Source organism: Mastigoproctus giganteus, chromosome 1 (assembly GCF_048544385.1).
Source record: "Mastigoproctus giganteus isolate SK-2022 chromosome 1, ASM4854438v1, whole genome shotgun sequence".
Taxonomy (NCBI): Eukaryota; Metazoa; Arthropoda; class Arachnida; order Uropygi; family Thelyphonidae; genus Mastigoproctus; species Mastigoproctus giganteus.
Window position 1 is genome coordinate 207,653,253 of NC_143575.1, and position 26,787 is coordinate 207,680,039.

Consider the following 26,787-nt stretch of genomic DNA (forward strand, 5'->3'; position numbering starts at 1 on the left):
TGTATCTCGTTCTGTCATTGTGTACTTAAACAGTGAATATAATTATCTTGCGTTAATAATTCTGCGCAATAGTTCATTAAGAATAAAACATCGCATGACATCTTGTTGCGTTCGTTTGCCCTTGTGTCTCCGGGGGGGGGATCATTAGCGAATGTGTAGGAAGAAATGGAGGATGCCATTCGTAAATTGCCCTCATCATTGTGCGTATTACAGTACAGTGACCAGTAAGTTAATTTGAAACTCAGTAAGATTTTGTTGTTGATATTAATTGCAGTTTCGAAGCGTACTGTACTTTCTTTGAAATTTTCAAAATTTGATTTGAACATTTATTGTGAATTTTTAATTGTTGTAATTAATGGGCAATCACGATGTTATCCAAAAATTATGAGAGTGGTTCTGTAAAACGTTACCGATAATACTGTGGTGTGAATTTTTATTAGCTAGGGTAGTGAAAGAATTTATCGCATTTTTGTTTCGTCATACGCCATTCCGTGTTGCGTTAGTCACATATGTGAATTTGTTCCAAAGTTGTAAATGGGTGATTCAAATGAACAAAGAGCTCGCATCGGTTTTTTTTTTTTTTTTTGTGTCTTTTTTTTTTTTTTTTTTTTTTTTTTTACCTTCTTCTTTTTCACGTTTAGTAAAAGCAGCTTCAAAAACGCAAGCACATTACGAACTTCCTTTGAAGACATTTTACAAAAATCACAAACATTCAGGTAGTTTTCAAGAATCAAAATCAGACTTCCGTGCAAGACGAAGAACATTACGGACAGCCATCAATAAGCAAGACAGATTTAAAAAAAAAAAGTTGAACGGGTTAGAGAGTTAGTTCTTTAGGACAAGGCTCACTTTTCATGAAATGCCCGAAAAAACTGAATCTTTCTTTCGGAAGCTGCCAATACATTTCATCGAAAGATCTGAACATATGAAAAATCTCTGCCAATTTTTTTTTACTATGCTAACATTTGTAAAATAATAAGAGGAGTTTACCTCAATATAGTACGTAGAACCCTTCCGTGTGATACTCTCCAGAAATTAAAACGAAAAAATCGAAAAACTTACATTAGAGTAACAAATAATTAAAAACCAATTTAACACAATTAAAATCAATTAAAAATCAATTTAACGCAATTAAAAATATTAAAAAGAATCTAACGAAAATATTCAAAACTATTTTCCTTCCTGAAGCTGACAACGCTTGTCGTGATCACGAATGAAAATTTCATTCCTGCGAAAAGCGTTGGCAGCTTCAGAAAGGAAAATCGTTTTGAATATTTTCGTTAATTCTTTTTAATATTTTTAATTGCGTTAAATTGATTTTTAATTTTGTTTAATTGATTTTAATTGTGTTAAATTGGTTTTTAATTATTTGTTACTCTAATGTAAGTTTTTCGATTTTTTCGTTTTAATTTCTGGAGAGTATCATACGGAAGGGTTCTACGTACTATATTGAGGTAAACTCCTCTTACTATTTTACAAATATTAATATCAAAGTAGAACGTATTGAGCATTCAGCTCTGATTCATACCATCTAATTTCTATGCTAACAGATGAGCGAAAGGAAATTTTTGAGTCCATGTGTGTATCACAATCTTCCACAATTTCAGATGACCCAGATTTCTTGTTAAAGGTCATCGCGATGAAATCTGTTTTACGGTTACGATCTGGAAATAAGACAGCAGTGATCCCAATAAAAATCTTCGCTCCTCTTGTGATGTCCAAAGGTCCAAAGAAGGCCAGACAAATTTGATGAAAGGTGAAGAGTATGTTGATCGTTTCTTTCTTTTTTTTCTTTTTTTTTTTTTTTTTTTTTTTGCTGCTATGGACTTTTGTATCACGTATTCGTCCCCTAGGCGTGTCAGCATTATTACAGAGAGGATCTGCGGTAAAATGTCCCAGGAAATAATGAAATGAAATTGGTTGTTTTAAACAGCAATCCCACTAACACCGCCGGTCTGTCCAATAGTTTCTCGCCAAAGCCAAATGCCTGTGGTTTCCCTTCTTACTCTTCATCCCTTGTTCTCTGGGACAACTGTTTGAAAATATGAAAATGAACAAGGAATGGGATTTAATTGTCTTGGAGACACTTGACAGTATTACAAAAAACAAACAAAAAAAGACTTTCTGCAATTTCTTTCCCCCTCCAAGTACATTTTATAGGGTGGATTCGGGGGGAGTAAGTTGAAGGGCACATGCTACAAAATAAATTAAATGAATTTTGTTTTTAAACACATTTTCGGTAACTTTTGGGTAACACCGCTTACACTTCAAAATGGCATTCTTGTTGCCTGGATTCGAGCATAAGTAGATAAATATCTATATGCCTGACGTAGCCCAGTGGTTAGGAGCGAGAGTGCATAGCATGCGTTCCTTGAGTGGACTGGAGTTCAAGCCCGTGACTACTAAATACGATAAATATTTGTATTGACGATTTATTGTAAACTCTACTGACTTGGCTGTCGTGCTGGAGTATAAACAGAAATTTTATTTATATATTTTTTTTTTTTTCTGTTTATGCTGCGGATGGCCACCTAAGGTCGGAGGAGTTTACAAGTTAAAGAGAATACAAGAACATTACTGTATTTATCAGTTACGTGCGTTCAAACCATCAACTGATATGTATATCTGTACCCTCACGTTAACCACCCGGGTTTTCGGTTACCGAACAGCGTTATTTTTTTCTTCTTTTTTTTTTTTTTACTTTTATTTACTCTCTCTCTCTCTCTCTCTCTCTCTCTCTTTCTCTCTCTCTCTCTCTCTCTCTTGACACTCAGTTTGTGTGGAAACCAGTTTCTTTAGAGTATATTATTACAACTTGTGCGATGAATACGCCACTTTGAATAAGACAAATGAAGAAAAAAAATCACTTATTTTCTCTTCAACAAAGTAGTCACAAGAAAGAAAAATTCACATATTAGGATACCGAAATAATACATATGTTGCCGAAGGGCTGACTGTGGTCCTAGCCTGCATGATCATAGGTCTGCGTTTTCGCATTCGATTCCATAATATTGTATTTAGATATTAACTATAAAATAGCCATCTCCCCCCCCCCCCCCGCATGACTTTTCCTCTCTTCTGTACGAGTATGATGTAAATGTGTTATTTGCACGACCATAAAAATCTCTCTCTCTCAAAAATTCTTAACTCAAGATGTTACCATATATTTCAGCGTGTCTGCCCCCCCCCACCCTTTTTTTTAACGGTCTTTTGCATCTCGCATTGGGTGTATTACATTAAAATCTACAATAAAAACTGCTGTGTAAAAATTCAATTATTTTCATTCCTTTTATAAATTAAAAATTTATATCGCGAAATTTTATTACCTTCTGCCCACTGAACTGTTGGTAGTATTCTTGGTTCATTGACCAGGCTGGACAAATTCATAATTGAACATTGTCATGAATCGAAAATTTTTTGAATTTAAAAAATGCACCTTACACTTCCTTAAATGCCCGTTTTAAAACGCACATGCGGTGGTCTCCTGATTAACCGCGGTAGTTGGAAAATAAATTGCCCAGATAATCGAAACCCCTAATAAGCCGCAAAAGGAAAGAAAACCTCGTAAATGTGAAAAAATAAATTTATTTACATGAATATTGAATTCATATTTATAAAAGAATAGTACAATGTATGAAGATTTGACATATATTTTTGAAAAAAGGATCTGAAGAAATTGATTAACTGAAGTTTCTGTTCAATAGAAAGAACTGTTCTTTTCCACTTTAACGTGAAAACTAGGAGAACATTAAAATTAAATGTACGTTAAGAAAGGAACATTACACCTTTAATAGGGTTTTTTTTTTTTTTTTTTGTTATTCAACTTAGGCTGATTTTAAGACTTTCGTGGGCCGTAGAAAGCCCGAATAATCAAGTCTACTGCATTTAAATTTTTGGAAATCATCCCGCAAGTTGCATTTAAAGGCTGTTTATTAACTCGCGTATTATAAGTTAATTGTGTAGACAACGTCATTAACATATTGAAATAAATTGCAAACAAAGAATAAATACACATTTATTTTTCTCCTGCTACTAAAAAATGCGCGGTCGTAAAATCTTTGTCTGACATCTGTATATGTAGCGTGCGTGATGACCCCAGGTTATATCCCAGCTCCTAAAAAAAATAATAAAACAAAAAATAAAAAGGGAAGAAAATGCTCATCTCGAATATCTGGCAGCGCTTGATGTCAGGTTACGTCCTACAAAGAAAAGAAAGAAGCGAATGAGTTCCGCGGAATTAGGAAAAGGAATCATCATTGCCCGGTCGTCCTTGATGTGTTAAGTTTTGAAGCCGCCGAGACCTTCCCTGTCGTCCACAGGTAGTGGTTCAGCCCACGAGCCCCTGCTGTGTACGGCATTCCAGAAGAAGAGTTACCCCAGTCACTGGGAGGGATGGGCCTACCCAGAGAGGCTCTGGAAAATGAGAAAGGAAGGAAGCAATGATAACATCATTGTGTGCGCTTCTAGCATGGACAATGCAATTTTGAAAATGACATTAAATTGTTTTAAGCCTTGTATAGCTTAAGGACTCTTTATCTTTGTTCTGGCCCACTTTGTTCTAGAAGATGATTTGCTAGACCAGTAGTTTTATATACAACGAATCGAACACGATTTTTATTTATTTATTTTTTATTTTTTTGAAAAGAACAAACTACGTTACTTATAGAATTGGAAGGTGGGGATTATGGTGTTAACAATGTACGAAACGTATACGCTTAATGATTACCTAATTCATGCATTTCGTTATCGTTGACTTTCTGACGTGCTCAGCTTCGGTGCTCGTTCGTAGCAAGTTTGCAAATTCGCAACTTTCATATCCTTTAATGAATGCAGAATTGCGCACACACCCCAACAAGGTCTTTTTGTTTTTCTGAGGTCGGATCCATTCATCCCAATGTTTATATTCGAAAATTTGCAATGAAAAGGTGGCTGTTAGCAGAATGAAAAGAAAAATAATAAATAAAATAACAGTAATAAATAGTTCTTTTTTTGTGTGTATCTGTAATTATTAGAAGTATAAGGGGTAAAATCAACTGTGTACGAATGATTTCATGAAACTCGCCAAGTTTATACGTAGTAATCATTGAGGCGTAGCGAGAAAAATTTATGGATTTGAAATATTTGAGTATATTGCATTTAGACAGCTATGTGTACTTCTTGTTGAGGCCTAATTAATAGCTGTCATTTACAATTACGAAATAATAAATTATATTCTAGTCGTAATTGAATACAAAGGAAAACAAACTAAAACATATCTATTTAAAAAGAAATGGCTTGCAACATGTGTATTTTAAGTTCTAAAATATAATATGATGATTATATAAGTACAGAGTAGGGATTTGACAACTTTTTAGGGATGATGTGCTTGGCTTACTGTTATAGTGTGTGTTATGTGTGTTTAAGAACTACAGTGCTTCGTTTTCTTGTTATTGGCGTCTGATGCCATTGTGAATTTCCTAGATTTCCTTAAATTATGCACGTGTGCATAATTTAAAGACGACGATGCGCGCGGGTGCATAAGTACACGTGCCTTGAGTGACCGGGGTTCAAGCCCGTGACTGCTGAATATGGTGCTGTTTCTTGTATTCTGTCTATCTTGTTAACTCTTCTGACTGTTTGGTCGTCCCTGAGTATAAACAGAAAATTTATTATTTTTTATCCTTCGATTATTGATACCTTTCTAGAAGGCATTTTCATCTTCTGTAAAGGTAATAATAGTTGAAGAATCCATCGGGCAGGATTTCGCAGAGCCAATAGGCCCAGTGTTTCCTTAGACGGATCTCATGTTTTCCTCGGGTGGTCCCATGAACCAATTCGCAAATTTTTACACGGTGGTCCTCCACCATCAGTTTTTCCATTTTCTTCACATTCCCTCCGCTAAAAGTGTTGTTCGATTCGCTGGAATTTCAGCATCATGAACAATAATGCTTCCTCCACAACTAGATGAGCAACCTTCCCCATATACGACACTCGTGTCCTCTCCTCGGAGATTGTTAAGGGGAAAAAATGCTGTGTGTATTCACCAGAAGCTATGCAGGGCGAGAAAAGTTTATAGGATAAATGACTCCGTACAATAATGCTGGCTAGTGTATTTTTATGGTATCACACGGATTCAGACAAGCGGCGTGCATAGATTTCTTCCCTTGAGGAAGCGGATGACGACTTCACTTTATCCAGTGTTAAACTACCTTCTGCTGCAGGTTCTATAATAAAACGACAAACTATTGTGGACCCGGGTGGTCATTCGAGAGGGTGCATAAGTACACGTGCCTTGAGTGGAGAGGGGTTCAAACCCGTGACTGCTAAATACGATGCTGTTTTTTTTTTTTTTTTTTTGTATTCTCTCTATCTTGTGAACTCCTCTGACTGTGTGGTCGTCATGGAATATAAACAGAAAAATTAATTATTTATTTCTTTTAGGGGGGGGGGGTTTGCATTTCTGCGTTAGTTATTCTTTCTAAAGTTATATTCGTGAAACATTTATCCCGGTTAGATTAAACGGGAAACTCACTTTAATAAAGATCATGTATATTTAAGGCCGCCGTAGCCTAGTGGTCAGGCGCGCAGGTGCATAAGCACTCGTGCCTTGAGTGACTGGGGTTCACGCCAGTGTCTGCCGAATATGGTGCTGTTTCTTGTATTCTGTCTATCTTGTGAACTCCTCTGACCGTGTGGTCGTCCCTGAGTATAAACAGAAAATTTATTTTATTTATATTTTAAACTGGTTGCTTCAAAATATTCATTTTCAGACAGCATTCATCCAGAAGTTTCTATTTATTAATGTTTCGTTTCCTTTCCGTGTTATGTGTACGGAAAGGTATGAATGGACTAGTAAATTCCAGTATTCGCGGCTTTCTCTGTTGTAAAATTGGATTTTCGGGCTTAACTAGATTGATAACTGTGTGAACAGCCGCTTAACCGTGGTTTCGATTTTAAATCAGTTTCTAATTCTTCTCTTCTTTCACTTTGTATATTCGATACCTATACGTGCTGAATAAATTCTGTTAGGAAATGTTATGGGAAGGGTATGTTTGCCAAACAGTTTATCTTTGGTAACCACGAATGGGACAGGGAACGGTACTGGCATCCCGCGGAGAGCAAGTCGAGGAACTGCAAACTAATTATGACGACTTCACGCCATTTAAGCCATTCGCTTGCCTGAGTATGCCGCATGTGTAGACAATTAGTAGGTAGGTCGTAAACAGTGTTTACGTGCAAAGTTTGGGACTCCGATTAAGCACTCCGATTCAGACTGTACCATCTTAACTGTCTAGAGCAGTGGTTTTCAACTTTTTTTAATAACGACACCCCTAAGTAATTATTTTATTTTGTGGAACCCTTACTCAATTTTCCGCCTGTTAGATCCGATTCTGTGTGTGTGTGTGTGTGTGTGTATACACACACACACACACACACACACAGAATCGGATTATTGTAATATCTATCATATAACATATATATATATATATGTTATATGATAGATATTACAATAATAATATAGCTACTATACTTAATAATATAGCTACTATAAACAAAATTACAATTCGTAATATAGATTATATATATAATAATTTTATTCTTTATATAGAGGTACTAAATAAACATCAATTATAGATCACCACAAAATTAAAAAGATACCGTACGTACACCTTTTTATAATGAAATAAATATATAAATAAAAAAATAATAAGTTTAAGTAACTTAACCCAAATTACGTGGCACCCCTGGAATGTTGTTGCGGCACCCCGGTTGAAAACCATTGGTCTAGAGTAATGACCCTCGGCCAGATTTTCTCAGGTCCATCACAAAATGGTTTAAGCAATCCTGTCAGGAATTCCTCGAATTCTTATAGTAGTGTGCATTTCGATGAAATACTGTATATTACATATTTTGTAGCATTGCAGCTTGGTAATAACTTAAACATTCAACAGAGAAAAGTTAAACAGTGTTGACGGTGGTAATTAAATGAGGCAGTTTAGGTAAACAATCCACGGTAAAACTGGGTTTGTAGTGCTAATACATTCGCAATTTGAAAGACATTTTAGCAATGCCTTGGCAATCAATAGAAACACAGACTATCTTGTATAATAAATAAATATATAGGATATCCCAGAACAAAGTGATATTGTTGATGTTTTTTTTTTATTTATTTATTATTCAATAATTCTATTCTTCATTGGCTAAATATAAAATGAAATACAAAACTTATTTACATTCCATCGATCTTGCAACCTGAGACGTGTTCTTTACTTCTTTAAATCTACCTCTGTAAAGTATTCTCATCACCACCATGCCCTCGTTTACATATCGTAAATCTCCTGTGAAAGTCATCCATAAGTCGATTAGGTCAATGTCTGCTTGTACACATTCCTTCAACTGAGGAATATCAAATGGGCAAATCACAACGTTTGCTTTTCAGGTCTCCCCACTAATATAATCCGATGGATTCAAATCCAAGTGATCTGGCAAAGAAAATTAATATTTTTAAAGCGAGAGAATTTTTTGGAGAAATATTGCACACAACGTTCATGCTTTGTCTGCTCTATTTTTAGTAGCCCCATCGGGTTGAAACCAAAGGAAGCTTTTGTCAATATTCAATCGCTGCAATTCTAGTTTTCCAAAAATTTGCGTAACATTTCAACATATCGATCAGAAGTAACAGTTACTGTCTGACGAGTACCAGTATCCTCAAAGAAACACGGACCAGTTTTCAGTTTTCGACCACTCGGTCAGAGGAGGTCACAAAATGCAGAGAACAGGAGAAACGGCACCGTATTTAGTAGTCTTGGGCTTGAACCCCGGTCACTCAAAGCGCGTGTACTTAGTAACGGTTCGTATAATTCTTGAAGGTTTGAAGCACACAAAAGCGCATTCTTTGCTTATTAACATATGATGATCATCATTAACAGCATTTAAGAGCTGCCTACGGAAATTGTAAATTGTTGCACAATTTGAATCTTGTAAGGATAAAATTTTAAATCTGGCCTTAGCATCCTTTACAGACTTGAGAGCTTCTGATCGTTTGCAAATGGAATGAATGCCTTTGGCAGTTGTGTACAGAATACTTTACACTTGCGGCGCCTCCGTAGCCAGGTGGGCAGGAACAGCAGTGTGTAGCACACGCTTCTTGATTAGACCGGGGTTCGCGCCCGTGACCACCAAATACGGAGGATGCGGAAAGTCAGGGAATTACCATCGCATATCCCCGGAGAAATATAGCCTTAGTTGCTAATACTCCTAAAAACCAAATAACAAACTTTACACTTGCGATGTTTGCCGCCATGCGAATCATGCAAGATGGACCGTATTTCACGTCAAAGAACCTGGAAATACATAAAATCTTGTTATATAATATCGGTGTTTAGATACACCATAGATAACTCTTAATAAACTACAAAGTAGTTGTTGTAGGCATCATTTGCTGTTTCTCATATTATGCTCTGCCTTCACGACGAGTTGCCATGATATTGCACTACTTCGAATAAGTAACTCTTCACTAATAGAGAAGAGTATTGTTACTTATTCTCAGTTGAGTACCACCACCCAGACAGCACTGTTTCACGGCTATTGGCCGATCATCAGTGGGTGGGCAGGTACCCTGGTAATGCAGACATGACGACCCAGTTGTGAAGTTAATCACACAATATGAGAGATGCCAAGAGGTGTAGATGTCAATATTTAAAATAAATAAATGCACAAGGCATAATACTTTAAGAGTTTGGTATCTATATAATATCGGTGTTTAGATACACCATAGATAACTCTTAATAAACTACAAAGTAGTTGTTGTAGGCATCATTTGCTGTTTCTCATATTGTGCTCTGCCTTCACGACGAGTTGCCATGATATTGCACTACTTCGAATAAGTAACTCTTCACTAATAGAGAAGACTATTGTTACTTCGGCCAATAGCTGTGAAACAGTGCTGTCTGGGTGGTGGTACTCAACTGAGAATAAGTAACAATAGTCTTCTCTATTAGTGAAGAGTTACTTATTCGAAGTAGTGCAATATCATGGCAACTCGTCGTGAAGGCAGAGCACAATATGAGAAACAGCAAATGATGCCTACAACAACTACTTTGTAGTTTATTAAGAGTTATCTATGGTGTATCTAAACACCGATATTATATAGATACCAAACTCTTAAAGTATTATGCCTTGTGCATTTATTTATTTTAAATAAAATCTTGTTTACCTAACTGGAGAATTGCGCTTAGCAAGTTTTGGTTCGTGTTGAGAGTAACGTGAAAATGCTAGCAAAATTTTCGTTGCATCTGCCTTTACCGAGTCACCAGCCAATGAAGTATCAACGATAAAAAGTACGAAGTACGGCTATTAAATAACGAGACGGTTGCAATAAAATATCAACTAACTATCCTTCCACAATTCAAGTCCCTTCGAATTTTTCACGCAGCCTTGTGAGCACTTCAACGTATGTCTGAGTTGGTAGGACGCACTGTGCCATATTAATTCCTTTAATATCGAAGAAAACAAGAAGCATAGTTTTCATTTTTGATTTGACATTCTTGCTTTTTGTGGTCTGGGAGATCCCTTTGTTTTCCATTGAATTGATTATCTTTTAGTTTCTGGATCGTACTGGAACAGCCAGCTTTTATCGCAAGTATTTACAGTACTCAGAAAGTCTGGATGTTCTTCAATTTTTTTCAAAACATCTTCACAAACTTCGAATCTTCTCATTCTTTGATCTTCATTAAAAAATTTTGGCACCACCTTGGCACACACTTTTCTCATTTCAAAGTTTTCAGTTAAAATTTGTCTAACAGTTTCTTTGTCCATATTGATGCAACCATTCTAATGCTTAAACAACGATAACTTTTAATCAGTGTCCTTACCCAGTCCACATTTCCGTCAGTTTTCATGGATACCAGACGGCCTGGTCAAACGTCATGGATGACCAGGCCGTCTGGTATCCATGACGTTTGAATGGCATAAATCTTTTATGCCATTCAAACGCGCGAGATCTTGCCATAGTATCTTCCCCATAAATTTGACATAACAGCTCATAACGTTTAGTTGGTGCTTTCTTTAGTTTTGTTAAAATTTTGAGGTTGATTCGTTATTCCATTCTTTTGTTTGTCATTTTCCCGGCAAACTGCAAAAACACAAGTTAATGAAAACCTGTCTCACTGCAAAACGAAATGAGCGTGTTGGGACGTGACTTGGCATACAACTAGAGAAGTGTTGAAGGTCAACTGCTGTGCCTTTGTTTCCCAGGTGACGACTGGTGTGTAGTGGCTGTACGCGCAATCTTGTTATTTAAAAATGATTCTAAAGTTTAACTTTTTACCTGAGAATGTTTCTCATAAGTAAGTTCAGGAAATGACGTGGCCTATAAGAGATAGGCAGCTCCGTTCCGCCGAAACTTTGCATGCAACATATGATTGAAATGTCAATTAATTTACGCACACGTGCGAATAGTCAGTAATTGCTTGCTAGCATAGACTTGCAGAATGCAGTATTTAGCATCCATGATTATCCATGAGTTGGTGACCTTTTACGTAAAAATCAGGAACATTCCCATTCAACCAGGTTTCAACACAAGGTTAAACGTCATCGTCATCACCGAATGAATTCCTTATTACATATTTTTTCAAAAACTCGAACAGATTAAAGTCAAGAGGCGCAAGGTCAAAACTGTGTGGTAAATGGGAAAGCATTTCCATCCTTAATGCTGTAACTATTGCTGTGTGCAAACGGCAGCGTTCGGTCTTAGTTCAACTGGCTGCACTAAACATTGTTTCTTGGACATCACCGTTGAGCTACACAGCTGGAAGTTTTTGATTAGTTTGATTAATCTGGGAGCTCGAGCGCATGGCTGATTTGTGGGGGGAGTTGCGTCGCATCCAATGCTCCTCTCCTCCTTTTACACGGCCTTGATTTGCGCCCTCATCCATTCCGCGTTTCACTTATTGGAAAGTAGTCTCCTCCCAAAAACGTGTTCGTTTACTATTCAACAGCCCTCGCATATACTACCCTGCAAAGATTTACAGTATGTATCTAATAGCACACAGGTCCAACTTTTGCGGCGATGACAGCGGCAATCCTACACGACATTGGTTCGGTGTGTACAAGTGTTCCTGGTGATGTTATTACATTTCTGTTCGAGAATGATCATTGGATTCATCATTCGTCGGTTACTGAGACCTATCTCGGATGCCTTTAATTTTCGATGGGATTCATTCCCGGGACTCTGCAAGCTCATGGCAGATTCTGCATGCCATTACGACACAATTTTTGTTTTAGAGACAGTATCATCGTTGTCATGCAACAGTCATTTCTGTCTGGCTACAACGTCAGTATTTTGGATTGAACCAGATTTGGAAGAATGTTCATACACTCCTTCCTTCCAGATAGCAGGACCCTCCAGAATAACGAAAGGATACGGAATACCACCTCTAACAGCGCACACACAGAGAGCAGGATGCACTTGGTACCTTGTGCTTCATGCGTCCGTCACTACTAAACAATACGAACCATGATTCGTCTGACCACAGGTCAGAGGAGTCATGGTTCGCATTCCTGTACACTATCGATCACTGCACTTGCACACGACATGCCTGTGGATTGCCGCAACTCCCGTGAAATCGTTAAATAAACTTATTTAAAATTAATAAAAAAGTTTGTGCCTTTGTTTTTCCAACAATTCAAAACTATTGTACTCGTTTTAACCCTTATTTTATTATCCATTTATATACTGTGGTTTTTTTTTTTTTTTTTTGTTAGCGCATCGGCTTCTGTGGCCATAATGCACCTCCCAAAGGTTTTTGCATTTTACTCTGATCCAAGCCCGAGGCGGGATTTGAACCCGCGACCTTTGGGTTGCTAGGTGGCACTTTACCCACGTGGCTAGTCCGGTCGGCTATATACAGGGTGTTTCAGTTAAATGTGGTACTAGAGTCTATCTTGCTTATTTTTAGGTTTATGCTGTTTGTCGTTTGGGTCTTTCTTGTCATATTTGGGCTGAATTTGATATTAAAAATGGACTAAGTATTACTGTTTAGATTTTCCGATTTCTAAATTAAAATTTTGCCTAATCAACTGTTTTTTTCTCAGTGGGGATATTGTTTCCCGTCGTTGGTTTGTCTAAAAACATCATCCATGAACTTCTGAAACGAAGGGCTTATTTAATGGAAGAAATTTAGTTGAAGAAAAAAAAAATAATAAAAATAATAACTGTTACAGCGTGAGGAGACGCGACACAAACTGCCATCGCACAATTATCTCATGTAAACCACTAAATGTGGGTATAGAAAAGCGAACATCACATACAACCGCAGTGTTTGTTTTGGTTTTTTCTTCAAATAAAATCGGTCGAAAAAACTCAGACTAAACTTCAGACTAAAGAATTTCCAATTTAAAAAAAAAAACCACTCGTTAAGCAAAAATTTAATTTAGAAATCGTAAAACCAATACGGTAATATTTAGTCCAAATATGACAAAAAAGGTCTGGACGATAAATATCCTAAACCTGGAAATAAGCCAGATAGACCATGGTGCCCTTTTAATTTAAATACCCTATACGTTGAACTCACTTGCTCCTATGATGATCGAATTCATGAATTCGATCATCATGAATAACTAGTCTACTATTAGATATATAATTTAATAATACTAAAAGGTTCAATAAATATCTCATATTTTCATAGTTGCAGTCAAATCACTCGCTTTTTCTCTCGCTTTGACATATTTGAGTATGCTATATACTACTATCTTTTGTGAATGGTGTTTCTCGTGTATATGTACGACATAGGGCAGTTCCCAGTTTCCAAAGGCGACAACTGGGGAAAAGAATAAGGAGTATAAAAGATGAAAATTATTCTTTGGCTTCTTTATTCACCAAATAACTTTTAATGAAATCGTTCTGTTAATGTAACAGATATAAGATGTGCATGCGAAATTAGAATTTAGAAAGGCCTTTTAATAACGTTAACGTTACTGTGTACTTTTCGAAAAGTATTTTATCATTCATAACTAATAATTTACGCATATTTTGAAGAATAACTCAGTAGGTGGAATCTGCGATCTCTCTCTTCGAGGGTAGGGGAAAATTGCAGCATTTCTCAGTCGTAAGTAATGAAATTCAAATTCAGATTTTTTTTCCAGGGGGATAAGTTAGTTGGTCGGGCAATGACAAAATGGCTCTTGGATTGTTTTGGCTGAAAAGCTGAAGGGAAAAAAAAAAAAAAAACTGATCTCTGAATTCACGCAGTTATACATTACTCTCAGCGACAGGGTTGCATAATCTTGCAGTGAAATCAAAATTCAATATACTGTACTGCAGTTAGTGGTCAGATTCCTTAAATGCCGATCTCCAGGTAATTCTCCAATGGGGCAAAGATAACTTAATTAATATCCCCCCCATCTCTCTCTCTCTCGTGAATGTTGTTTTTTTCCTGGAACAATTTCCCTTCACACGTATCTTTGAAAATTACAATCTACAGAGATTCAAGTCTAATATTAACAAGTATATTCTTTCATCTTCTCAAGCTTCAATCCATGCACGTCTAAGTACTACAGGTTTTAATACCTTTCGTGTTTGGGGTTTTCATTGAAAAAAGAAATATAATTTCAGTAATATTAAAATAACTAGTCTACTATTAGATATATAATTTAATAATACTAAAATGACTGGTCCGGAGGTAGCTTACGTAATTTACGAGATCGAATCTGCGAAACCACAAAAAGTGCATGGTGCATTGTAACAGGTATATTGCTTGCCTTAAACAGTTTTAATGAAATTGTATGCTCTTATGACTGCAGATGGCTATGCAGAATAATTAAGAAATTTATTTAAACTTACTTGAAACAGCTGAATACCAAAGGTTCTACACGGGTGTTCCATAAGCTTTTTTAAGAGTGCCACTAGGTTAGAAAGAAAAAAAAAAATACAATTAGATGAAGTAATTCTAAACGCCACTTCTGGGATCATTGAGTGACAAAGAAATCAGTTTGCAATATTGGATAGCATGCTAGTAAGAATGTTACCTGTTATATTTACGCTGATTTCTGTAAATTTTTCAACGTTTGATAACATATGCGTATAACACCCTAGAGAATTACAAATATTTCAGATTCTCCATAGTCCCGTTTATACAGTTTGCACCAAAATAAAATACACCGAAAAATTAAGCAACACTTCCAGGTTACACTGTATGTTGCTGTAAGACAGTTTCTCAACTTTCTTCATGATCAGCGGTTTCCTAAGAAATCTCGCTATTTCTTTCTGACCTTTCCTTCCCTTAAAAAGGTTGACTTATCTGGATTACAAATATTCATATCTTAACACTAAAGTGATAAACAATAAAAAAAAAAACACTTATAAATCCTTATATAACTACGAAGTTGCTTGTTAGAAGTAGAAGAGTTGAGAAGTAATATACAAGCAGGTCACGGAATTAAAAATTCCGTGGGCCTGCTTGTCTATTACTAAGAGCACTCTCTCTTTGCACTAATTAAAAAAAAAAATAATAAATATATATATATAGAGACCACATTATACTAAAGTAGTTGTCGTGCAAGGAGGAGGGACTGAAAGCAACCATTGCTGTTTTCTATTGACATCCAAGTATCAATAAAAATGAAGCTCTGCAGTAAAAGTTATGTGCACTGTAAAAGGTAAACAGTTGCGCAGCATCGAAAACATAATATACAAACAGATAATTTCTAACCCAGACAACACGCAACCCACGTTAGTTTTCTTAGTCTGCGGCCCTTTCGCTGAAAAATATTACTCATAATTATGAAATGTGTTTGGGTTTACTTATCCAAGCATTTTAAAATTTAAACAGTTGAGTTAAATAGAAAATACACTATTCAAAAGGAGTACAGCTGGCAGTCAATACAAGATCATCCATTTTACTATTGACAAGTGGTTTGACTTTTTCACATGGCTGCTCAAGTCGATTGAGCGTTTTACAACAGGAAAAATGTTCTGTTCGTACTCCGGCACGATCAGGTAGGTCAGTTTTGGGAAGAATGCAATCATTAACTGTATTTAGCAATCAAGTGATCTTGAATTGCAATAAATCCAAACGCCTGTGCTACTGCACTCTCGCATTACCGCCCCCAGACTGCTTAGGCCAACCCTTGTCTTCAGAAATGCTTAGTGTGGTTTAACATAAGTGATTAGTTGTTTGGTTTGAGACGTTTTCGTAGTGTGCTACTTTTTATGCCAGTAATACTCGTCCCGTTGTATTTTGTCTGTACGAGGTATGTATTCACGGGTCGATTTGAATGGTTTGTGGGCCAATATCTGCGCAAGTGGCGAAACTACCATACCATAAGTTACTGAAGGTATGTTAGTTTCGCCTTTCCCCTCTTCAGTAGCCTGAAGAGGGGGAAAGACCTGGAAACCCGTTTTTTTTTTTTTTTTTTTTCTTCTTCTTCTTTCTGCATTGTTAAGCATTATTAAGACATTAAAACGAATGTCGCCACAATGCAATAGACGATTTTCGATTTATTTACATTTTTGTGTTTGTTCCTTAGCTGTCGAACACCAGTGTAATTTAAATTCACGACTGCATTTGATGTTGCTTTCTAAAGCTTTTTTTTTTTTTTTTTTTTCTACTGCAAATAGCCAAAACTTTTTCTCTGTCTAAAAAAAAGTTTCAGCTTGTAGAGAATTAAACAGATATGAGAGATTCCCGGATCTGGCGACACTGTTTATAAGGCAAAATACGTATTTATAAGGCATGGTCAAAAGTTGTGAAAGGAAATCAATTGATCGATAATTCTTTAAATTCGCAAATGTGTATTTTCGTAATGTACGATATATCTCGCTAAGCCCTCCCCCCCCCCCACCACCACCACCACCGCACACAAATACCTGTTCTGTGCGGAAATAGCTGTTAGAATCAATTCTGTTTCCAATTTTGAATCCAAAAAAAGGATGAATTAACAAAGTGCAGTAATTGCATTAAGTTAAATTTCTTTTATCTTAGTGATGCTATATATTATTTGCTTATTGGTTAATTAATTGTTTAAATAGTGGATTCATATTTGACTCGTTGAGAAACATTTTGTTAGCCATTCTAAATTTCATTAAAATTTTACAAATATATGCATTTCTATGCATATATATATATATATATATATATAAAGCATTGAAGTATTTCGCGTTCCCCCCCCCCCCCAATTATGGAGCGTGCCCCACACTTGGGGAACCTCTGCATGCTCTAAGTCAAGCTACGTTTCTCGCAGAGGTATTCAAAGGAGTCCCTGAGTTACATCCGAAATTTATTATTATTATTATTATTAGCCATGTCTGTTATTTAAAAAATAAGGGGAAAAAAAGTTTCCGTAAAATTTAATTTATAAAAATATATTATTAACGCTTCTAATTTCGGTAGTTTGTACTAATTTTAACTTGAAGTATATCTTATGTATAAAAGAACTTTATCAAACACGATTATATTTATGTAGCTATGTTAATAAGGAAATAAAATAACAAGTTCACCTAACCCATTAGATTCATTAAATTTTGATTAACGTCATAAATTCAATTCCTGGTTGAGACTTTTCGAATGATGCTTGATTTATCTTTGTCAATGAAAAACGCGTGGCTAATATTGTGAACAAACATATTCAAGAACAGTTTGATAACGTATGAGATAACAGATAAATTACAAAAGGGGAAAAAAAAAAAACCGCTTTAGGTAACGTATGCATTGTTTCACTCTTCTTTCAGGCGCATTTTAATTTTTATTTTCTTAAATAAATTTTTTAATTACTTTAAGGAGTATTCTAAATAGACGCATAATTTATTTAATTTAATGAAAATCCGTTTAATTTAACTATGTATATATATATATATATATATATATAAGTTAAAGTAAAACAGTAAAATAGCGAAAACTACAGAAACCAATTAGAAAAATGCAAGGCGATAGAAAATCCTTTACACATTAGTTCCAAAAAAAAGAAAATTGAGAGAAAAAGGAATAGAATGGAAACTATATATACTAAAATTTTCTTTTTTTTTTTTTTTCTTTTTCTTAATGTTACTCTCAATTTAATTCACATTATATATATATATAATTTTATGTCAATCTGTTTATTTCCAGTTGTGCTGGAAAGGAGGGATGTGTGAAATTTAGGAAATATTTTAAGGAAGGCGCAAAGTATAAAAGTTTGAGACCTCAGGCGTAGAGTATAAATGCTGCAGGAATAAGGGAGGAGAAAAATAACAAAGCACTTATATTAGAACTGATATAAAGCTTGTGTGTGTTCGAATTAATGAAGTAATGCAAATTGGAACTAAAGCTACATATACTGTTTTACTAAAATTATAGAGACAATTACGTACTGTTTTTACAGGGTACAAACTGAACTTTTAATTATAGAGCAAACAAACACAAAAATATTAATAATGTATTTCTGTAATGCTGATATATTTCATAAATTATAGTTCGTTATCGGCTTTGTTAATACTGTATGTTAAAACCACTATGCAGTTTCAACACTGAAGTGAAACTGCATTTTGATTTTAATTATAAAGACTATAATGCAGACAAAAAAAGGAAATAAAAATTTTCATATACTGATCTCCGTACTCCACTGTTAGTAAAAATGAACTTTTTTGCGCATAACATCATTCATGTTTAATCATAATTTAATTACACACTGCCGATCGATATAAGAGGTTAAGTTAGTGCAGTGATTTAAGGGTGAAAATAAAATTTATACTGTTGATGCAGTATTTCAAGTGAAGTTGAAGAAGTAGCCACGTTCGCTAGAACAAGCAGCTAGCTTGGGATAACTACGTTGCTATTTTTAGACCTATGCAGTTCCCAACAGTTATTTATCAAGCCTGTGTCATACGGTCAATGTATGGACCCAAAAGTACTTTGAATGCCCTCATATCACATCAAGGATTAAAAAAAAAAAAATCTACTTTGTTCGGTTTCATCTCTCTCTCTCTCGTAATTTATTTGGATTATACATAATAGTAATGCAATAATAGTAATGGAAAATATCAAAGATCCTCTTCCGAAATATTACGGTATTAGAAGCGTCGACTTAAATGCACCCTGATGGAAAAAAGGTAAAACTAAAAATAAAGTAATATTTTATTTTGTTAAACTTCTGTTCGAATGAAAATTTGAAATATTATTCAGGTAAGTCATACGAAAGAATATTTTCTCAGCCACTCACTGCACCTTCCCCCTTTGGATCTTTGAATTTAACACTTCCGAAATATTATTAATCATATTAATAATAGAAAACTTGATTTATTTGGGGGGTTTTCTTTTTATGCCTGATTTTACCTTCATTGTGCGTAGCGACTTCATCATATTCCAGCTGATGACAAACTAGAATTTATGAAATATACCAGTATTACAGAAATATTTCATAGATGAGCTTTTGCTTTATAATTAAATATACATTTATATAAGCAGTTTGTAATTATAATTTCAATAATACAAAATATGTAGCGTGAGATTCCGAAGTATTAGTAAACAATATAAAAACTGCAAAAATGTCTTGCGTGGCTATAAAAAGACTACTAACGTTGCGTAAATGAGTTACTCCGCTGTAGTTCATTAATCATCGTTTATTAATGACCAGAATGTGCATTTTTGGAAAATTTTGGTCAACATACAATTTAGAAATATTTTAAATTAAATAGTCCTCACATAGTCTTCTATATTATGATGGTGAAAATATCGTTTCGGCCGCTCAGCTGGGAGCCAAAACAGTGTGTACAGTATTAATTTTTTCAGATTGTATTTTGCTTCCCTGCTAAAAATCAAAGTCATTTGCAACTTTTATGCTGGAGATGAGAGGTTATAATTATTAAAAAGAAGATTTAAAAATCCTGACATAGTAAGATCCATTTCCACTACCAAAACTAATTATACACAAGCAAAGAAATGAGCTCCTTCTTCATCTCCAGATAATCATTTTTAATCTTGTTGCCATTCGAACATTTCGATTTCACTAATTAAGCAACTTTCCTTTTTGCTGCTACTGTATTAGTTTTCTCTTATTCATATCAACCACTGGCCAAATATTCTGGCCAAATTTACCGATTTCCTCATAACGCTCACCCCCCCCCCCCGCCTTCACCACCATTCTGTTTGTTTCTCCTCATAATTCTTCTCCCACATAATCTTTGTCGTAGTCGCCGGAGACAGGGAACTGCCAGAGGCGCGCCCTATTGCCGCTAATGGAGAAAGTTTGCTGTGGAAATTTTGTTACTCCCTAGACCGAAAATGTCAGTGACACATGGGGTGCCGCCGGCCTGTCCATTTCCTCGACGGAGTTCGTCCCGTGGTCGCCGTCTTAACCATTCTTGGTTCCACTGTCTCTAAGTTTCCTCTCCGGCAACGGCGTCGTCGTCGATTAAGTGATGTTCTGAAGACCACCGTCCCGTGTCCCCGAGGCCCTGGCGTCTCCCCAGATCAGCGGGAAGAGGCAGGCCGGCTCCAGTGCCGTCCCCACTTCTTTCCCCTTGTTGCCGCCACCAGGGTGAGTCAGACGGCTCTCCATCACGACTGATAAGGTCTCCGGAATAGGACTGGTCAGGGACTCTCCGAACAGCGGCACTTTCTGAAAAGGAACGAGACAACCTCGAAAATACTACCGCTACACTCCGTTTTTCTTTTCTTCTTCTTTTTTTTTACATCCCACCATTTTTGAGCAGTGTTTTCATTCCCTTCTTGCCTTTTAAGCATTGCGATACAGAAAGATAGAAGAAGAGGGTGAGAAGACACTAAAAAGATGGTAAAGGCACTGGCGTTGTGCTTATTCAGCTGGCGACTTGCGATAATTATCTTTAGCTGTGGTGGCGCTGGAGTCGAGCCGAAAGTTAGTTATCGCTATGTTTTTTTCTCTTTGTGCAGTGGTCTCCGACCGGGTTTCTACAGAACATTGAGATTGGCGATATTTGTAAAACAAAAACAATTTTTTTTAATGAAAAACTAAACTAACCATAGAAGGCTTACTAGTTAAAAAATGAAGAAAGGATTAAAGTGCTTTGTAAGGAAAAGCAGGTGGTGTTTACCAATTCATTTTAGTAATATATATTTGACTTGTGTAGAAAACATGAAACTGGTGCAGCTGCACCTGCTCTTAGAGAATCACTTTTATAATTTGTATGAATTTATTTTGCATTTGGTTTTACTTCCCCATATTTCTTTACTATTTTTAAGGCATAATGTTATAGCATTTAAGCTCAGAATACTTCTTCATTAGTAGTTAAGAATCAAATATGAGGTGAGGAGCCTCTTAAAAACAGCTACATCATGCCTTGCAGAACACTGTTCCAGCTCTGGTTCTAATAATATATTAATACTGTACTTGTTAGCTTTTTTTATATATAACTTACATGTTTCATCTCTTGCATCAGAAGGGGCTGTGCAAAAGATGAGGGTAGATGCACTAGTTGCAAAGTACCAAAGTTCCAACAGCGAAGGGGTCTCCATAACTTGGTTAATTGATTATATCATAACGGTAGAGGACTCAGCATACCTTGCATAGTTCTACATGCATGCATTTATATCTGACTTTGTAGAATGCAACCATAGTTTGTTTTAATTTTTACCTGAGGGTTGCTTGCAATGACTATTTACCAGATTATTTCTTTTGAAATACATACTGTGGTCATTAAAAGTAAACCTGAAATTTTTTTGGTTATTCTTACTGTGTTTCAGACATTCTATCATTTTCAGATAGTAGTCCGTCCTAGTGGAAGATGTTTATGATAAGGGCATGTAGCCCTAAAAAAATAGCAGGCAGTTAAAAAAAAAAAGGGGGGGGGGGTGTATAAAAATTTTATTGTTTACAAGATTAATTTATCTATTAATTACCATTAGCAGTGGCAAATGATGCAAGAAAGCAAGTTTATACAGCATCAGCCAAAAAAAAAAAAAAAAAACTATTCATTCCCTACAATAGTTGTCTGGTTCTTCCTTGAATGTATTTAAGCTATAAACTTTCACAAAAAATAGCACACATTTCTTGATTAGACCGGGGTTTGAGCCTGTGACCACCAAATACGGAGGATGCGGAAAGGTCAGGGAATAACCACTGCATATCCCTGGAGCAATATGGCCCTAGTTGCTAATGCTCCTAAAAACCAAACAACAACAACAATAAAAAATGGACAGAGATTTGTTCCAGCAATTAACCAGCTGTTGGCTGAAGGCAAATTCCGCACATCTATTCTGCAACCGTCCTTCCTCATTTGCATTTGTGCCCCCTCATGTATGTGGTCTGAGCAAAAGGAAGAATCCCATCAGCATTGAGCATGCTCAATCCATCCAAAACTTTAAACACCTCAATCAGGTCACCTTGCATGTGCCTAGTCTCCAGATGCTGCAATTTGCAGAAATGAAGTGATTCTTCGTAAGAGCAACCTTTTTTTTCTCTTCAGCAACCTCCTTGCCCTTCTCTGTACTCATTTCAGCAGCTCCACATCTTTCTTAAAATGAGGACTTCAGACCTGTATGCAGTACTCAAGATGTGGCCTGACTATTGCCTTATACAATGGAATAATCACCTCCTTATCCCTGCTGAAAAAATTCCTGTATATCATTGGGAAAACCCCATGAGCTGTCCTGGCAGCCTGTCTGCATTGCTCAGAGAACTTCATATCTGACTGCACAATTATCCCAAGGTCTTTTTCATTTTCCACTACTGCAATCTTTCTTTTGAGGCCTATTTCATCTTTTATGGAGTCTATGAATGAACAAAATTTTTCTTCCTCTTTCATCCACCCACAGATTGTTCCTTATGAAATTCCACATTTGAGAAATTATACTGCATTTTATTTTGCCACTCTTAGCTCTTTTGACAATCTTAACTTTTATTCAATTAAGAGACTAATAAAAAAAAAAAAAAAAGAAATTTGGTTCACTTAGTAATTTCCACCATCATAATGATCATCACAGTCAATTAAAACAATTATACAATGTATATAAAGTGCTTAGCATCATAATACACAGCCATTTCTGAATAAACAGAAAATTTTTAAGGTGGCATCGTTTTAGGTTATATCTCATATTGTGAATGCCTTCACAACGAGTTGCCATGATATTGCACTACTTCGAATAAGTAACGCTTCACCTAAGGAGAAGACTAGTGTTACTTATTCTCAGATAGGTACCACCACCCAGACAGCACTGTTTCAGGGCTATTTGGCCCTTCTTAGTCTAAAAACAATTATACAATTAAATTTAAACTCAACATAATGAAGAAGTTACATATAGAGCAAAGCTTTATACATGAGAACTGTCCAACAATAACATAAATGAGTTGATAAAATCACATGTGTAGCAAACTAAAATTAAGTTTGCTACAAAATGCATGTCACCCCGAATTGTCTTGGTCTCATCAAATAATCAGATTTTTATCATCCTATAGTACAGGCAGTATAGCTACTTGCAACATATGATGATATGCCACTGCTTGTAATGCACATTACCCATGATGACACACATATGATAGAGTCATGGACAAAAGCAAATTATACACATATATGTAGTTAATTTATATAATTTAAAAAGTTGATGATTAACTTTTATTTAAGCTATTAAAATTCATAATTGTTTTGCAGTAACATAGGCAGTTTACCTGTGTGAGCTATGTGTGTGTAGAATTTTTGCAAGGTTCAGTAACTCTTTGACAACCAAATCTTCTTGTGCCTTCATGCCAATGGCATCTTGATAACCTTTGGTTTAACTGCTATGAAGACTTGATGGTGCTATAAACTAGTATATACTGGAGGTTACTGAAGATGTAAACAAGCACAGTTGAGGTGGGTTGCCAGCATGTCACAGAGAAATATTTACTACCTAATATTAACTGACCCCAGGTAATAATAGGTAGTAAATGATTCTCTATCCTACTGAAATACAGGTTTTGAGTTCAAAATCAAGGTTCCAGCTTTTTCCCTTTACTACACAATAAGTGATGTCTTTTGACATCACCCATATGGTAGAGAAAAATTTGACTTCTCCTACACAGTAGTATAGCAGCAGTGGATCATTATTGGCACTGCACAGGTCACATTTTGTCAAGGAGTTGGATATACCTCAAAAAGTTCCCAATTCATTTCACAAATACACGTGGTCTCAATGTCCATTTCTGTCTATAATATGTTAAATCCTGCTTTTTTGACACAAAACTTTAACTATATGTTTCCTCCGCCTCTCATCTCACTTGGTCTTTTTATCTACCCTATCATTCTCTTCCTTTTAAATGTGGTATTTGCGCATTTTTCTACTCTCATATTTCTGTTAGAAATCTCCTTTTACTCAAGTTCTGTTTCCGCCTATACATTTATTGATTCTAATGTTTTCTCAATTCTACGTCACTGGAAACTTTTTGGCTTTCCTTAGCCATTCTTTCTTTCCTTAATATCAATTTATAAATAGCAAAGTCGGTTTTCTTTTGTACAAGGCACATCTGTGTGGAGGGAGTGGGAGAAGAGACAGTTCCCAGGGTATCCTAAATTGACAAAAAAAAAAAAAAAAACTCCTCAAGAGGCAAAAAATCACAATAAACAACCTTTAAAAGAAGTGGGGAGAACTGTAATGAGGACTCTCCCTTTGCAACTTTAATTTTTGTAACTCCAAACATCCATAATGCATTCCATCAATGCCCAAGATGGCTTCCCTTTTTCCAGTTGTTCAACTCAGTTAGAAATATGAAAATAAATGGGCAATCTGTGCATTAGTGACTATGCACATAGAAATCACTAATGACTTTGATTTTTTAATTTAGCTGTTTCTTAAGTTTACTTTATATTTAAATTCATAAAACGCAGTGCTACTCAGAGTGTAGTCTGTGGACCAGTGCCATTCTGCAAACTCTTTGTTACTGGTCCACAACGGATTGGAAATAAAAGAAACTGGTCCTTCACAGATAGTTTGAGAAGCACTGTTCTAGTGCATTTTCTAAGTTTATATTATATATGACATTTAAATCTTTTAAACTTTTTATTTAAAAGTATTTGTTTACTTTACAGGAAGCAATGGTACTGCACCTGGATCCAGGCAGCAATGGTGTAATGTGGCTTACTGGGAGTTGCGGACGCGAGTGGGACGTTTGTTTCCCGTCCATAGCCCAGCAGTTAACGTGTTCTCGGATCTACCTCACGGTGATGGTTTGTGCCTTGGAACTTTGGCTCGTACCCATGATACTAGCAATGAAAGTGTCCTTCGAACCCGGGACAAAATTGGACCCGGTGTATCGTTGAGTAAAGAGGAAGATGGTGTGTGGGTGTATAACAGGTCAGAGCATGCCATCTTCGTTAATTCTCCCACCTTGGACCTCCCCAACACTAGGACATTGACCGTCCACAAGGTGCTCCCAGGATTCTCTATCAGGATTTTTGATTTTGAGAAGGCCAAACTAAACCAGACTCTACAGGATCCAGAGCTTCTAGACGGTCCGTTCGACCCCAATGCCGTCCGCATCAGTTTTGCTAAGGGGTGGGGGCCGAAATATTCCCGTCAGTTCATCACATCGTGTCCTTGCTGGCTGGAGGTACTTTTAACAACAGTTGGTAGGTGACGCCTTCAAAAATGTCATTTTGGTTAAGGCATACCTTGGGCTGTATCACTTCCAGCTAGTCCAGCAGTGGTGTTTTCAGTATAGGTGCACAATACTGTAATCCCTTTAGGGATCAGCACTAATGGAAAGCCAAGTCGCAGTGTTATTAAAGGTGGATGTCACCAGTTGACATTCCTAGGTGTCAGTGCTGCTGCTGCTGCTAGTGTTTCAAGTCGGGAATCAATAGAATGCGGGTGTTTTCTTTCCATTTTTATTATTTTTTTTTTTTTTTTCAAGCAATGTCTGATAAGAAGTAATGTTTTTCATATATCTGTGTGTTTCACAAAAGTCATCACAGCCATGTTTTATTAAAGTATTAAAAATATATAGATATATATAATGACTACAAGAAATTGTTGTTATGGTCAATAGTGATTATGTTAAAGATTACTGCCATGTCAGAAATTATGCCCTATGTTAACAAGACCAGGCACTTGTACTAAATCCATAAGGTGGCATGAAGTACAAATACCAGAAATAAACAAGACGTCTTTCCATCTTCGCCTTAATCCGGTGAACACTGCCTTTACATGACAGCAGCACTTGAGCAGATGCATTGTGTTGTTAACATTGTGGGTTCATCACACTCACGTGCAATATTTTAGAAAGACTTCAAAACACAAACTGCTTCCATAGTCAATTGTAGCCAGTACTGAGATTAATTGTTATCAAGGGCACAAGATGGCGCCACAGTACAGAACAACATCTTCCATCACCCTTCCCTTCATGGATGGCCATCAGTTGCCAAGAATATTTATGCAGAACTTTTCTTTATTGTTCTTGTGTAATAATAACAAAAAAATGTATATATACATACATAATACTGTACATGTATAGGAGTGCCTTCATGCTTGTACTTAGGCATAGGATTTTTACAAAAACCTGGGAGCAGGTCTAGGTTGGACATTAACTATTATCATTAGCTAGTATCTTTGCATTATCAAAATTATGAATGGAAAATTTGAACTTTAAAAATTAGCAACAGAAGGTATTAGGATTTTTATATGAAAAGAAACCCTACTTCTGGTTTAATCTTGATCATAATCAAATATAAAAATCTACTGAATGTAATTACCATGTAGTTTAGAATTGAAGCTAAAATTAATGTTAACTAATTCTGCCTATACACATTACAGTACATTGTGAAAAATTTAAATACTCTTGATATTTACATTAATTGTACTTAAATATGCTTTCATTCATTAAATC

General features: G+C 35.9%; 1 protein-coding gene across 2 annotated transcripts in view; it reads left to right on the forward strand.

The window, feature by feature from the left end:
* LOC150091480 (SMAD family member 6-like) overlaps positions 1 to 26,470 on the forward strand; it is an 85,897-nt gene extending 59,427 nt beyond the window's left edge. For both annotated transcript variants that reach the window (XM_090375810.1, XM_090375817.1), the window contains one exon: positions 24,992 to 26,470. In XM_090375810.1, coding sequence (XP_090231936.1) covers positions 24,992 to 25,539 — 548 coding nt within the window. In that variant the 3' untranslated portion in view covers positions 25,540 to 26,470. The remainder of the gene's footprint in view (positions 1 to 24,991) is intronic.
* The last annotated feature ends 317 nt before the right edge of the window (positions 26,471 to 26,787 follow it).